The following is a 15,732-nucleotide window of genomic DNA, read 5'->3' as shown; positions in this document are numbered from 1 at the left end:
GAGAGAGAGAGAGGTTCATCCATATCTTCACTCGCGAGCGAGTCAACTCAGTTTCCAAGCTAGTTTACGGAGAGGTCCATCTAAATGGGTTCTTCTTCGGTTGTGGAATTGCTTCCTAAAGATTACGGGTATGTGGTTATGGTGGTTGTCCTCTACAGCTTCCTGAACTTCTTCATGGCGGCCAAAGTGGGGATGGCCAGGAAGAAGTACAAGGTGTTCTACCCGACCATGTACGCATCGGAGTCGGACAACAAAGACGCCAAAGTCTTCAACTGTGTTCAGAGAGGTCACCAGAACTCTCTTGAAATGATGCCTTTGTTCTTTGTCTTCCTCGTTTTGGGAGGTCTCAGGCATCCTTGCATCGCCGCCGTCCTCGGTTTGCTCTACACCGTCTCTCGCTATTTCTACTTCAAAGGCTACTCCACCGGCGACCCCCAAAAGCGTCTCTCTGTCGGGTATGTATATATGTGAATTATGTAAATGCGTCATGTTAAGTTTCATTTGTTTCTACAATTAGCTAGAAACTGACTTGTAGGTGAACTAGCACCTGTATCCATCTAGTCTACTGATGCTTGGTGTCACTGCGTATTTGTATTTAGGATCTATATATTTTGATGGTTAACTATGAATTTTTGATTGACTGTGTTTGGAAATTGTAGCAAGTACGGGTTCTTGGCTTTGGTGGGACTTATAGTGTGCACAATTTCCTTTGGGGTGACTCTTCTTCTCCGAGGATAAACAAGACCATGACGAGGGGGCTTTGGCTGTGCTAGCTATCTTGTATGTCTGTTACTTTTTTGGTGTTACAGTTAATAAGAAAAGTGCAGGCCTAGGAGATCATAGGGAAGAGTGTGTCTGGTGTTTGTGTTTTGTAGGCTCTCATGTCTTTGTATCATGTTGAGTTATCAGTTATCAAACTACTTCTGGTATTTGTTTTCCCATTTGCTAGAGTTTGTATATCAGTGCATAATGATTCTCAGTTTCTCATGACTACTGTCCAAAGTATTTAGGTTTCTATCTATTGCGGCGATGAAAACAAAGGCAATTTGATAAATTTAGATTTCTCAAAAGTTTTCTATTGCCCTTGCACATCCAAACAGGTTAATTCAAAGAAGGCTAAGTGCATCTTTTTTGTTTATTTCGTTCGTTAGATGAAAGTTGGTGGGTTTCTTGTTTGTTTCGTTTGGAAGATGAAATATTTGTGCCAGGGGTGAAAAGCAAGCATAAAGCGTTTAGGCCAAAACATTTTAGAATTAAATTCAGTTTACTCTCATGAGCTTTGGGAACTTCATGTTAATCCCTAAACTTTCAGTTTAATCAGTTTACCCCATCAAACTTTTAAATTTTCGTCAAGCGTGACCAATGTCCTATATTCTGTCCAAATCAGACATTAACTGTTAATAATTTTAACCTTAACTGTGAGGCCCATATCTAGAATTTAGGCAAATCGGACCTTATCTGTCCAAATCGGACCTTAACTGCTGATAATTAACGGTCAATTCAAACGGAATATGAGAATTTGAGCACGGCAGACAGAAATTGAAGAGTTCAAGAGGTAAACTGATGAAAATAAAAATGTAGGGACTAACATGAAGTCACTCTCAATTCACAAGGGGGTAAATTGAATTTAATTCAACATTTTATGCCTGCAAACAAGAAGAGAAAACGACTACAGGAACAAACCGAACACTCACCATTTGATTACCCCAATTCAAATTCATCAATAATTTATGAGGAATTATGAACCACAGCTACTTTGACAAGCCTCTAGGGTAATAAAATGCAAGAAATCGAAGACGAAAGAAGGGAGATACACAAAAGGAACTGGAATGCTATTTTCACATATCCTACTATTTTGATTCAACTATGCGAGCTCTTCACTGTAACTGTTCTGGTGCTAAAGAATGAGCAGCAGCTCTGTTGCACCTACTAAGGTACAAGAATTATAATCATAAGCATGGAGTCTGATATGGCTGAACATGATGCTATGCACCCCAGGGTCCATCAAGGGTCCAGCAAGGTGCGTGGCACTTATGCACCCCAGGGTTCATCAATCTGCAAGGGGCATGATACTCTTAGCATCATGCCCCTTAGCACCTAGCGTCCAGCAGGGGGTGCGAGTCCCTTAGCACCCAGGGTCTGGCAAGGTGTGAGGCATAAGTGCTGCTGACCCTTGATGGACCCTCACTCCCTCAGGTGCATTAGTGCTGCGCACCAGCTGTGCACCCTAGGGTGTATAAGTGCTGCACACCCTGGACTAACCAGTTGCCTTGCGTTCTAGCGCATGTCATCGACATCTGCACGTGCCTTGTTTGGGCATGGCACAAGGCTGACACCCTGCCTAAGTATCCTCGACACTAAGATTGTAACAGTGGGTGCCATTGCAAGAATGTAAGATGGCGACAGCAAGCTTCTACTAAGGTTGATTTGTGGCTTGGAGTTGCACCATTTTCCATTGTCTCTTCTGAAAGAATTGAACTGTTGGGTGATTAGTAACCGTTTCTTACAACTTATAGCTTTGGCCATTGGTACTGGAACAGCAAAGCATACTTTATGTTAGGTCTGCGGGCAAACTTCGTTTCATTATCCATGCTCAGACCCTGACGGGTTTGCCATGTATACTAATAGGTGCGTTCATCTTGGAACACTGACCTACGGTGAGGTTAAGTATTTTGGTGTGAAAAATTTGGGATATCTCTTACAACCATCCGAACATTGCTTCGCATTTAAAGGCACTCTGAAAATTACAAGTTAACTATATTGCTTTGAGCTTCGAAAATGATATAGACACACACACACACACACTGTTTCAGCTGTAAATGCCTTTCATTTTGATCAACTGACTAGTGGTTGTATTAGGGTTTTCCAGTTGTAGCACATTGTATCAAAATTTTGTTAGAGAAAATAAGAAAGAGCAAAAGAGAAAATGACTGAGGCGCAAGAAGCAGTTCAGATGTGATGCAGAGCACTCTTGGTGCATGGTAGCAAGACAGAAGCCTTAAAGTGACCTATCTTTTTGGTGGCTGTGGTCTTTTATTTCCCATCGTCATTGGGGATTTCTAGAGTCGATGCTGATGGGACAAACCTGAAACATGTTGGTTGGCCATTCCTTGAGTGGGGTGCTATTGGCTTGTCATTCAATCTGAGTGCCCAGAGAGATACATATCAGGATCAATGGTGCACGTAACTGCTTGTGTCGGGGAATTTTTGGTCTATGTTCTTCCCCAGCATGAACTTAGAGATGTCCATGCAACAGCAATTGAATAATCTCAAAGACTAAGACTGCAATTTGCAGTAACCAGTTGTACAGAAAATGCGTTTACATTGCATTACAATGACCAAACCTAAGATAGTTTTATTGGAAGTACTTCCAATGTTCCAGAAGCTCTGGCCAAACAGGGCCTTTACAAAATCCCAGTGAAGAATAACTCTGACAGTAGGAAACGAGTGAATAACTTTATTACAACAAAAACAAAACAAAGTTGCTACTCACTTCTTCAACAACAATGCACTGCATTGTGCCATTATCTTTGATGCCCTGGTGATGGAATCAGTCATATAGAAATTCTCAACAGCAGTACCAAATGGAGTCGAATCCATTTTCTGAGTGGTCTCGGGCTTAATCGAAAATGAAAATGTAGCTGGTTCTCTCTCGTCTACATTTAAGATGTTTGGTGCCACAGTCTTTATCCGGGATCGGATGGCCCCAACTGAATCATAAGGCAGCTTCACGCCTGCTACCTCAGATAGAGCGCGGAGTATCTTCCAGTCATCCCTGGCATCACCGACAGTTGGAACTGCAGGCATTGTTTGCTGAGAGCACCCTTCAGTATTTACATATGTTCCTTCCTTTTCACTGAAAGCTGCTGCAGGGAGGATGACATTAGCACGATACACACCTCGGTCACCATGATGCCCTTGATAAACCACAAACGCATCAGATGGAACCCTGTCTAAGCTAACATCATCAGCACCCATCAGATAAACAAATTTTGCAGACTCAATGCTGTTTTCAGATTCCGGCACAAGTCCAAGGTCAAGTGCTGCAGCCTGGGCCGCTTTGAGAAGCAGTACATTAAATCCATTCCAATCAGGCCTTACAGCCTTCGCATATTTGGCAATGGTTTCAAGAGCTGAGAAAATTGCATCCTTGTCTTTTCTCTCAAACAGCCCAGCACCGACAATAATGGCAGGGTTCTTGGCATTTAAGAGGACCGAGGAAAAGGGGTGGCGACGCTCAGCAAGTTCTAGAAGTGTATCGGGGCCTGTTCCAAGATGCTGGTGTTCATAATTCAAATCAGCTTCAGGACCAACGTACCCAACCTTGGCTTGGTTAGATAACACTGTCTTCCGGATTCTAGCATTTACAATAGCAGCTTCTACTCTTGGCTGGTAATGTAAAATGAAAGCACGAGTTCAGCAACATAAGCATACTTAAAGCACAATATATCAACTCATAACTGAAGAACTACTAGTCCACTACCCAATTACACATTCAACCTACTAAGCATGTATCGCAGGTGGAAAATTACTGTACCACAGAAATCATTAGAGTTGGATTGCAGAATAATACCTGGGTGCCAACCAATAGAAAAGCATCCGCCTTTTCAAGTCCAGCAATGCTACTGTTCATTATATATCCAGATCGAAGATCCGCATCACGGTTGGAACCATTTCCTTCGCACCACACATTGTTAGACCCCATTTTATTTAAGAAGTCTTTTAGTGCCATCATGGACTCGGCATCAGACAGCTGACCAGCAACCCCAACAATTTCTTCTGGCTTAACTTTATGAGCCATCTCAGCAACAACAGCAAGGGCATCACGCCAGCTCACGGGCTTAAAGCGTCCATCAGCACTACGAATCATAGGGTCATTCAATCTTTGCCTCTTCAAACCGTCATAACAAAATCGAGTCTTGTCTGATATCCATTCCTCATTTATGTCCTACACAGGTGGTAATCAAATACTTAAATAAAAGAAAAGTACTTAAAAATGGTCTGAACAACCACAAAGTGAATACAATATTCTTACACTCATTTAGATTGATATTGCATGGCTTGCATGCAAATATGATAGAAACTAGAATGCCACAAATGCATCAAAGAAGAAAACACTAAAACAGCAACGACTAAAGGCGAAGTCAAAACAGATATCCTCAAAAGTCAACACCCAAAATGAACTCTAAAGCCCAAACTCGAAAAGTTTTGTCAGCATCCTCGACACAAAAGACTGTATAATTTCCAGCAGCTCATATATAAATCACCGATCACTTTTATATTCTCAGGTTTTAAGCTGCAAATTACTAGGTTCAGACTTACCAATATGGAAATTTAAAATATTTTTGTTTAGCATAGATAGTATGCTAATTATTTCTGAATGGAAAAGCAACGCATCTACATAAGCCACATATATGCAAAAGATACCCTCAAAACACACATACGCGCGCGCACACACAGACCAAATATTTATCTAAACTAAGGGGATGATAGTCTTGATATCAGGTGGCAATGTAGCTGGAGAAGACAGTTACAGAGAAGTCATAATAGATTTATTTCTTCTTCTTTTTTATGATAAAAAATAAAACTAAAAGCAACAATCCGTTGGGATATTAAACATCTTACTAAAAATTAAATACAGCTTGAGAATTACAAGATGAAAAATAACAGAACCAAACAATTTGTTTTATTGTCAAACATTTTCTTTTCCAGCATCTAAGCATTTTGTTTAATCCAGCACAGAAGGTGCAACACAAGAAAGGCACCTAAGGAACAAGATAGTTTTTATCATGGCATACCACACCATGCTACAAGCACATAATAATGGTAACTCATGTCTCACAAGTTATTATATATCATGATAGGCCCAGACTGTCCACAATTGTATCAGCAAGCATCTAGGCATTGATCATCAAAATACGCTAATACACATACCTCATTTAAACGTGGAACAATGCGCATGACTTCTGGACCTCTACTATCAATTCGAATATTGGATCCAACAGCATCAGTAACATCAATGGTCTCTGTTCCCTTTAACTCCCAATTACGAGCTTTAAATGCAAATGGTTTTGAGGTTAGGGCTCCCACAGGACAGATATCTATAACATTTCCCGAAAGTTCACTGGTCATAAGCTTTTCAACATAAGTCCCAATTTCCTCTCCACTTCCACGGCCTAACATTCCAAGGTCCTGAACCCCAGCAACCTCTGTTGCAAACCTGACGCACCTGTTTAACCAAAAAAAAAAACCACTACATCAGATTCTTTCTGCTTAAGCACTGTCCAAGTCAAAGGATGAATGGTAACTATCTTCTGATATAACATACTAATATTTACATTCCACTGACAAGTGTTCAAAAGCCAAGAAAAGCAACCTCTTTCTTAGAAAGTAGCAAAAGAAAACAACTCAAATAAACCCTAGCAGGGTAGTCAAAATAACTTGGGAGGCCTGATAACAGAAAAGGTACAAGAGCTTCTGTTGAATTGGTAATAAAATATATGTTGTGTTCAAATGTTTTAAACATCATCTCCATGAAAACCCACGAGTTAAAGGTTTCCACTGTTCTAAGTTTAAAATAACCTCATCTTAAGCACATACAGAATACAATACACAGAAGAGAAGTCACACGTACAAGGCCAACTATATTTTCATATTTTAATACTCCTAGGATGGATACACAAAATAAGTATCATAAAGTAACAACATATCAACAAGTAATGAAGTGGAATAACAGAATCATCTTCCTGCACAATCCCAATCAATCTAGCATTATGCGACAATAAGCATCCGCCATCTGTCCTAGTAACAAAATTGACTCAAAGAAGTTGCAGAAGCAATTCAAAGAGAAATCTTTGTCATATAGATCAAGCCATTGATTTAAAAATGGGAACTCTGGGAACGATTCATATGAAATAATATACTAAGTTTGCAACTTATAACATTAGTAGCATATAATAGTTCAAGTAATAATTCTAGCGCAGAGCCAGACCAGAAATTTCAGAAGGCTTGAGGACAACTACAGATAGTAAAAACACATGAATACAGGGACGCTGACCTTGTACATTGAATACAGCGGGTCATGACAGTCTTGACCAAAGGACCAAGATTCTTGTCCACTACTGATCTCTTCATTTCAGTGAATCGGCCACGGTCAGATCCAAAGGCCATAGACTGATCCTGGAGATCACATTCTCCACCCTGATCACAAATTGGACAGTCCAAAGGATGATTCATCAACAAAAACTCCATCACTCCTTCGCGAGCCTTCTTGGCAATTGGAGTGTCGGTCTTAATTTTCATACCTAACACGGAAATTTCAACACAAATTTACTCAAAACAAACAACATAAAATTATAAACATGAAATGAAATGCAATTTGACAGAGACAAACCAGGCATGGCAGGCATGGCGCAAGAGGCGACGGGCTTGGGAGACTTCTCAACCTCGACGAGACACATACGGCAGTTACCGGCGATGGACAACCGGCTGTGGTAGCAAAACCTAGGAATGTCAACGCCGGCGACCTCACAGGCCTGCAAGACAGACATGCCCTTGGGGATTTTGACGGGGTATCCGTCCACGAAAACCTCGATCGCATCGTCGGGGTTGGCGAAGTGGACTCGGGCGCCGCCGACGGGGGTACGGGGAGGGAGCTCGGGCTGGGCGGCGGTGGATGGCTCGGGGGTGGAGGTGACCATGGTCCTGTGGAGGAGGTGCCTTGCGGCTCTGGGGCGTAGGGCCCTGGAAGCAAGCGATCCTAACCCCATTGGGTGCGCGTCTCAAATGAGATTAGTGAGTGAGGTCCAGATCTATAGGAGCTCGCTCTCTCAGCTATCTACCAACGATGTGGTTGCGTTTCAGCTACAACAAAATACTGTATGTCGCAGTTTTTTTTTTTTTTTTTTCTTTTCTCTTCTGGTCAAAGGAGAAAAAGAAACTTACTAACAAAAAGTCTTTTGTCTAGTGGCGTCGCGAGAGTTTGATTCACAAACTACTAGTTGTAGCGTTTAAGTTGTTTATTTTTATCGGTGGGTTTTGGCGTAGTTGATTAGTTAGTCTAAGTGATAACGTCAAACTCATGGGTTTAAAAAAACCCCTTCAAACCCTAAGGCCGCTGCTAGTCACCAATCCCAAACCCAAAGGTTGTCGTGTAATTGCGCGGCCACCAACTCGGAGTCTCTTCGACATCAAGTCTCTAATGGCTGACTATGCACGGTTCTCCCACCCCATTCGACTATGCTCGACACTCCAATTTTGGCAACCGATTCTGATCACCATTCCAAGTGCAAAAACCCTCTTCACACCAAGGATTCCATGCTAGTCTTCACTCCGAGGATCGCTCGCCCATGACCGTGGTTTTTCATGGATGTAGGGTTGTAAGTAGGCTTGAGCAGCTCGTGTTCGTCTCGAGTTCGGCTCGGTTTTTAACTCGTTAAATGAGCCGAGCTTGAACAAGGATGTATTTGGCTTGTTTAGCTCGAGCTTGTTAAAAACTCGAATCATTTGTTTTGTTTTTTTTAAAGCTTTTATTAAATATTCACACACCCTACATATGTCAATGAGCTTTTAACCCATGACCTCAAAGTTGTTCGTTAACATCTTTAACCAACTAAGTCACGGCTCACCGACGGCTCGACTCATTTGCTAAAACTTGACTGTTGAAATTTTTTGTTATAAGTAAACTATATTTTTCTAACTCCAAATCATTAATTCTTATTATCACCTTCAATTGAAAGAGAATATGAATCAAACACTAACAATCACTATAAAATGAAAGTAATTCAAATGAGATAGCAATAAATTTAATCTTTTTAATTTAAAGTTAAATGAGCCGATTAAAACTCGAATTCGTCCAATAAATCAAGCTGACCTGAGCCCAGCTCAAGCTTAAGAAAAACATTTCAAGCCGAGCCGAGCCGAGCCGAGCTTGAACATGAAAGAAAAATTTCAAGCTTAAGCTCTGCTCAAACTTAATAAAAATAAAAGAGCCGAACATGAACACCTTGGTATTCGGCTCGACCTAGCTCATTTACACCCCTACATGGATGTTTTGGAAGCTAAAACGGGCTATGGAGCTATGCGGCCTTTCAACTTTTAATGACAGAAAATGAAGATTCGAGTCGAGTCCGACCTGAACGGGCGCAGCTCATGGTTGAAAGAATGGAGAAGCGATAAGCTGACTGTACCTCTTTCATCCTCAAAAGATGTAAATGATCCACAATCAGGACTCGAGAGGGTTCATGTTTCCTTTCCCATATAGGAGTGATTATACAATTGTTGGTATTTTGTATGTGTAGAACCACGTTTCTGTCAAGGTTGTTGACTCGATCATCTGAACAGAGAAAGACAAGATAAACCATTAGCTTTGTGAGAGCATCTCCAACAGCTTCCCCATTTTCTTGAAATTCTCAATTTTAGGGAATATAGAGCTATTTTTAGGTCTAACAGCTTCCCCATCTCATTCCCAAAAATGGGGATGAAGAAGAAAAAGAAGTCTTCATTTCCCAAATTTGCAGCAAAGCCTTCCTTCCCCAAAATTAAATTCTTCACGTGCTCCAACGAATTTAAGACAACAATAAAATATTTTATTGGGTAGTTTATTGTTACAATGAAATATATAATGTTTTTTGTTATAATTAATGATGATATATTATATTTTATTGTTGTATTAAATGCTGAAATCTCCAAAATGGAGAAGCTGCTAGATTTTGATCATAATTTTTTTGGAGATTTTAGCTTTTGCTTCCCCATTTTAAAGAAATTTTGAGGAAGCTGTTGAAGATGCTCTGAGAGAACAGGTACCGTACAAGCCGAGGTTCCTCCGACAATCAACATGGAATCATAAGACTAGTCGGAAGTTTTTCGTTCCCTTCCTACTAAATATTAGACTTCTTTTCTTTCATAGGAATGCTATGTGCACATATTGCAACTCCATGTAGGCATCCCAATACAGAGATTGAAACCACGCAGCTCTAGTTGAATTCTCTATTTTCACCTGGGATACTTCACACATGTAATGTTGTTCACACCGTGCAAAATTCGGGTAAAGACAGTAAAGTATTAGCTTGAGCAACTACAATATTTGGTACATTGGGTAAAGTTGAAAACTGAACCTACAGATTATAAGCAAGGATGCAGCTATTAAATGCAAGAATAGGCAAGCCTGCAAATTACAAAAGTTGTTTTTGTCAATCACGCTTTAAAGCCTTTGTTAAAAAGGCTTTAGTAATCACTATTGCGAGGTAAGCCAAGACTGTAATGGCGATGCTCCCAAGTAAAACAATATTATCGAACGAAGAATTTTGCACAGTATAGACTCGGAGACCAATTGTATTCCAGTTACTTTCTGTCCAAACGGCATCCAACAGTCCCATGGGATCAGAGTTATTTGGAGGCAATACAGTCCAGGATCCAGATCCAAATTTCAACCGTGTTGAGTAAGCTGGAACATATCTGTATGATGAACCACAAGCATTTAAATTAGTCTGAATCAGCAATATACATATTAGTCTATAGCTATCACCTATCACAAAAGGAAACACAAGAACCTGCCTGCTAGGGGCCAACTATGAAATGATAGTGGATCCAAGGTTATTATACTTATTGTTCTAATTTTGTAGCATGTACAAATGTTGTCATATCTCTAGATCCAAACTCTTAACAAAATTCATTAAGTATGGTTTTTCTCCATAGCAAGCGAGATACCTGGTTGTGGAGACGACACAGACTCCCTTTCCATATGTCTCTGCTCCGATGCAGACTTTACCATCATTATTGCAATCTTTAGAACAAACAGAGGTAGCATTTTCCTTCGAGATAGAAGTTTTTTCAGCCAGGAAGTTCCAAACAAACCTTGAAATATCACTAACATATCCAATATACGGGGTGGATGAAGGTTCATCAAGGATAACGCCAACATAGTTGCTGGGGCAGGTAGTCGCTGGTGTTATATAATTTTTTACCAGCTCACAAGAAAGACCTGGCTCACAGCCTAATAGGCAACCCATTAGTTCTTCAACCAGTGAAACATTCACATTGATGGATGTTAAAGCAGAACTGCTTGTATTTTTATCGCCACTGGAAAGAATGTAAAGGGTGCGTGCTACAAGGGAAGCAGCCGCGACAATTGCTGAGGAGTTTATATTTGCTGCATAGATTGGGAAAAAGATAAGATTCTGGATCAGTGGATCGTATTGAGATGGTCAATCACAAAAGCAAAAGAGCAGAGAAAACTCACATAAATCATCAAGGTGACTGTGGTAGAACTTGTTTGTGAAGACAGTATCAAAGTCTTCCAATACAACCCCAGAGGTTAGAGAGTCCTATTAAAAGCAGAGGAGTTATTGCTGGAGTTTCACCAACTCATCAATGAAAGGAAGGCCTCAGTATTGTTTGAACATGTTGGAATACCTTTCAGTTTTAATCTCTTTAGATGTATTCATCTTAATGAGACATACAAATAATCAACAGTTTAGTACTAGAAAATTCTTCTTCACATTTCTCTCAGGAAAAAGAAAATCATAATCTTATTTAAGTATAGAATTCAGATCTCCATAAAGAACACACTCCTATTCGGAAATAAAAAAAATAAATAAGAAATAAGAAACACACTGATGAGAGGAAATAATGGGATCCACCTACATGATACTTTATATTGAATGCACTAATGCTGTTTGATTTAGTGGTCCTTCTATATGTTTGGAAATTAAACACTTCCAAGTAGAATAAAGAAAAAATATTCCTTCTAGGCATTCCCGTCATGCTGTTTGAATTGCACAAGTAAGATTTCCAAAAGAAAGAAACAGCTGATACTAGAGGATTCTCTTCTAAGGTTATTTATTTTCTTACATAAAAAAACTTTCATTTCTGCAAATTTGACACTGTTTCCTGAAATTTTAACACCTACTGATTCAATAAATTACTGGACCCCCAATACCAAGCACATTTCTTTTATAAAAAAATGTATGGGATTTTAAATACAAATAACCTTAAAACAAAATTATACGAGGTCTTGTCTTGTCAATTACAAAGCATTGCGTAGGGAAGATTTGAACCAACATTTTACACAAGATGAATTGTGCCCCAGCCACATAACAAAGAATCATGTAGTTTACTTTTGATATTGCATCATGTTATGACCATACACATACAAGAGTACAAGAATAACTGTAGCAATGGTAAGAATTTCGAACAATGTAGTGCAACAAACCTTTCTCAGAAAAGCCATCAAGGAAGATGGAGGTATCCCAGGATTTGAAGCATTTGCAGACAAGACAACAATATGGTCAGACTTGACTGAATCTTGTGCAGTCCTCAAAGCATCTAGTGTCGCATTTGTGGCAGAGGAAGTCTACAACATAACATATTAAGAATATAACTATACTGAATGCAAACACTCTTTGCAGATAATACAGCAGGCAGATGCTTTCTTAAAATATTCTTCATAACATATTAAGAATATAGCTATACTGAATGCAAACAATCTTTGCAGATAATACAGCAGACAGATGCTTTCTTTAATGCTCCCAAGAGCTTCTACTTTAATGAAGTTATTTAGAGGGATAGAAGTTCTTCACAGGAGCGAATTTGGTATTTGGAATTATTTGCAGCAATGATTTGATAACAGGTATGCTTGATTGTGAAATGAATGTAAAATTTAAATAATGACGAGATAGCAAAATCTTCATTTGTTTCTAATTTCAAGCAGTAAGAGTATGGGTTTAACGTTCTTTTTTTTTCTTTTTTTTTTTTTGTAAAAGGAGTTTTAACGTTCTTAGAATACCGTGAAAAGAAACTGAAATTTAGATGTATAAATACTAAAATAGGGTAGTAGTGTGCGGTGGAAAATGCAAGAATGATTGTTGGGTCCTTGTCACTTCTGCACTTGGGCAATCTAACACAAGTTAAGATGGTTATGGCTATACCAATTCTCCACCATTATACAATTGTGATCACCCACAAGGCCACAACAACCAACCGCTACCACCAGAAATTTACAACCAAAAGAGCATCATGCATCCAGCATGGCATACTGGAAGCGCGTCACACTTCCCATATTTGGAAGTAGTCATACACATAAGTGACTAAATAAGCAACTGATAAGTTTGAAATGAAATACATATTTCAGGCGCAGTTGCAGAAGTAACAAGGATATGCGTAAATTTGAATAACGAAATTCTCACCCCAGCTGTATGAACGAAGAAGTTCTTAGCTTCTTGGTTGAGGACCTTCCCAATGGAACCAATTTCGACAACCTACAGAAAAGCACTCAATTTGCCAATAGTTAGCATATACATACATTGATACAGAGGAAGATCCATGTGAAAGTATGCAAATAGACGGTATAACTTGACATAAACAGCAAGCATATGTAACAATAAGTCACAGTATCTCTTGGACAATTAGGGAGCAAAACATTAGAGGGATGGATATTGAACATGACACACAATTAATGAGATGTTCTGCCAGAACTACAGATTGGTGAATGACAAACTCAAATAATTTTTTTTTTTATTTTTTTCAACATGATGTGTTTGAAGTTTCTGAGCAAGGAGGATCTTATACATTTGTCGTCTCATGTGAGTGGCAAAGCGTAACATTTTAATTTAGTATTAAAATGGTTCTTTTCAAAATTACAGTACTTGACTTCAACAATACAGAGAACAAAGTATACTCACCGTCTCAATCAATGAGTAGTTAAGGCCACTAACAGCATCAGACTGCAGATCGAGTTCCAGCAAAAATCTCCTGCTGCCAAGGTAACCCCAGGCCTCTCCGGTGAAAACAATAAATACAAGCTGCATTAAACTTTAGGGATCAGATGACATTTCTGCATGTGCAACAGCAATACAAGGTATAAATAAAAATTAATAATACTTATAAAGTAGTAATAATAATAATAATAGTAATAATATTTTAGTGTTATATGCCCTAATAATAATAATAACAACAACAACAACAACAACAACAACAACAACAACAATAATAATAACAATTACAACAAATTTTCAAGAGATTTGAAAAGAAAAAACTGAACGTAAAACCTAAATTAAAAATATTGTAATACATATAGTGGGCCAGATGCCTATACCAAAAGGATGGCAAAAGTACATGACAAACAACAGTAAGAAGACTGCCAGTAATGAGGAGACCAGACGACAGCGAAAAATTTGACAATAATTGACTCTAGGCACAAGGAAATAGCAACTGGGCAGACAACTAGAACCATGTATTAACAATTTAATATAAAGATTTAAAACTCTAGATGAATTCACCACAGAATCTTGAATGTGTTGCATCGCTAAACTAGACCTACAGATGTAAACTATAATTCTACAAAGGGTTCTGCCTTTTTATACAAGCGTTTCTAAAATTTGCATTGAGGGTGTTCCACTCAATGACTTCTTATTATATTCCTTCTGCCCCAATCAGTAAATGTTATATCCTGTTTGTTACTTCTTTGAAAAAACACAGGACCAATACCTATTATCATGTTACTTCCTGTAAAATAGTTTTGTTTCTATTGGCTGAGAATGGACCTTTTATTTACACAAGAAAAGACCTCATATGCTGGGCCAAAGATAATAAGAGCATTTGGCCTGTAGTTCAATTTTCACAAAAACGTTTAAGTTCTAACGTAGTTTAACTCATGAATAATTAGCTTACTTGATGTTTGAGACAAATGCAGCTCAGGAGTTGAGCTCAAGAAAGCTCAACTTACACATTGAATATAATAAAACAATGAAAAAAGGGAACAAGATACACACAGCACAAGACTTGGAATTAGCAGCATTAGACAGACACAAGTGAAATATTGTTTATAGAAACTTTTTTGTAGTCTAGAGCTAGTATATAACCGTTTCCCAAATTTGTTTAGAATCCTATAAGAGAGAGTCCCAATGGCTGACATCAATCTTAAGATTCCGACTTAAAAATACATATCCATCTTCAGATGATAGATGCATTCCGAATGTACTATCGTACAAGTGGAAATCTGGAAGCACGGTGCAACTCTACCAGTAAAATCGAAGGGTTCACTATTCAAATTTTATAGACAAAACCATGTTTTTGCTGGAAAAATAGAGATAAACCATGTTTTCCGACTTAAAAAATAAGGGTGGTGTTGTCTGCCAACAGGTCAGTCCAACCCACATGATTCAAGTCCCCCACCTTTCACGAAGAGATACTTAGAAAGGAAATGCACTCTTGGGTATCCCTACATGATCTATCATACAGAAGACTGAAATATATGGCATTTGCAATCCTAAAAGGGAAATTGCAAAATACACCCCAGCGTGATTGTTGAAAACTGTAAGTTGGTACAGAGAAATCAAACACTGCAAGATTTTGTACCATACTCATAACTTACCTGTTTATTTAAGTCATCCACAATATCCCCCTTAGAAAGTGCATCAACTGCTGCCAGCAATGAAATCAGTCCCTATAAGTAGTTTGTAATATTATTTAGTATGGCTCATTTTAGGCATTGTAGACATTACAAGTAAATAAAGATACACTTACAGATATCGGGGAGTCAGCACCAAGGTTTTTATCACGAAAAAAGGATGCCGAATCCATTGATGCTGCTGCAAGTACTATGGGCTTGGACTGTTCTGCTGATGAAATATTGATTGGGGGAAGCGATGACCAAACACTGCCCTTAATTATGAAGATGCAAAAATTATACTTCATCTGAACTTAAGAGAATTGCAAAAAAGAAAGAAAAAAAAA

The 15,732-nt window shown here is 38.8% G+C and overlaps 3 protein-coding genes across 3 annotated transcripts in view; 1 reads left to right on the top strand and 2 right to left on the bottom strand.

Moving 5' to 3' along the window:
• The window catches only part of LOC101307437 (microsomal glutathione S-transferase 3-like), a 1,059-nt gene extending 74 nt beyond the window's left edge, over positions 1 to 985 (top strand). Inside the window, exons 2-4 of the mRNA XM_004288573.1 lie at positions 4 to 455; positions 660 to 875; positions 910 to 985. Coding sequence (XP_004288621.1) covers positions 85 to 455; positions 660 to 738 — 450 coding nt within the window. The 5' untranslated portion in view covers positions 4 to 84 and the 3' untranslated portion in view covers positions 739 to 875; positions 910 to 985. The remainder of the gene's footprint in view (positions 1 to 3; positions 456 to 659; positions 876 to 909) is intronic.
• A 2,237-nt stretch (positions 986 to 3,222) lies between these two features.
• LOC101296235 (NADH dehydrogenase [ubiquinone] iron-sulfur protein 1, mitochondrial-like) lies at positions 3,223 to 7,769 on the bottom strand. Its single transcript, XM_004288536.1, has 5 exons — positions 7,394 to 7,769; positions 7,058 to 7,304; positions 5,935 to 6,229; positions 4,574 to 4,948; positions 3,223 to 4,389 (listed from the first exon to the last, which is right to left on the bottom strand). Exons 1-5 carry the CDS (start codon positions 7,767 to 7,769, stop codon positions 3,490 to 3,492), a joined length of 2,193 nt encoding a protein of 730 aa, XP_004288584.1. The 3' UTR covers positions 3,223 to 3,489.
• Positions 7,770 to 9,905: 2,136 nt separating this feature from the next.
• Positions 9,906 to 15,732, bottom strand: part of LOC101308133 (nicastrin-like) — a 22,138-nt gene continuing 16,311 nt past the window's right edge. The window contains exons 14-21 of the mRNA XM_004289536.1: positions 15,523 to 15,655; positions 15,371 to 15,442; positions 13,680 to 13,799; positions 13,185 to 13,256; positions 12,212 to 12,352; positions 11,240 to 11,324; positions 10,708 to 11,149; positions 9,906 to 10,455 (exon numbers count right to left, since the gene is read on the bottom strand). Of these exons, the coding sequence (XP_004289584.1) occupies positions 10,191 to 10,455; positions 10,708 to 11,149; positions 11,240 to 11,324; positions 12,212 to 12,352; positions 13,185 to 13,256; positions 13,680 to 13,799; positions 15,371 to 15,442; positions 15,523 to 15,655 (1,330 nt within the window). The 3' untranslated portion in view covers positions 9,906 to 10,190. The remainder of the gene's footprint in view (positions 10,456 to 10,707; positions 11,150 to 11,239; positions 11,325 to 12,211; positions 12,353 to 13,184; positions 13,257 to 13,679; positions 13,800 to 15,370; positions 15,443 to 15,522; positions 15,656 to 15,732) is intronic.

Source organism: Fragaria vesca, linkage group LG1 (genome assembly GCF_000184155.1).
Source record: "Fragaria vesca subsp. vesca linkage group LG1, FraVesHawaii_1.0, whole genome shotgun sequence".
Taxonomy (NCBI): domain Eukaryota; kingdom Viridiplantae; phylum Streptophyta; class Magnoliopsida; order Rosales; family Rosaceae; genus Fragaria; species Fragaria vesca.
The sequence above is the reverse complement of the archived record's forward strand: the minus strand, read 5'-3'. Positions and strand labels throughout refer to the sequence as shown.

Excerpts from the sequence above, each read along its gene's own strand:
- LOC101296235 (XM_004288536.1), bottom strand. The coding sequence starts at position 7,769 with ATGGGGTTAGGATCGCTTGCTTCCAGGGCCCTACGCCCCAGAGCCGCA. Across the intron at positions 7,305-7,393 it reads CGCCATGCCTGCCATGCCTG|GTATGAAAATTAAGACCGAC; the intron begins GTTTGTCTCTGT and ends TTTCCGTGTTAG. Across the intron at positions 6,230-7,057 it reads CGCTGTATTCAATGTACAAG|GTGCGTCAGGTTTGCAACAG; the intron begins GTCAGCGTCCCT and ends TTGGTTAAACAG.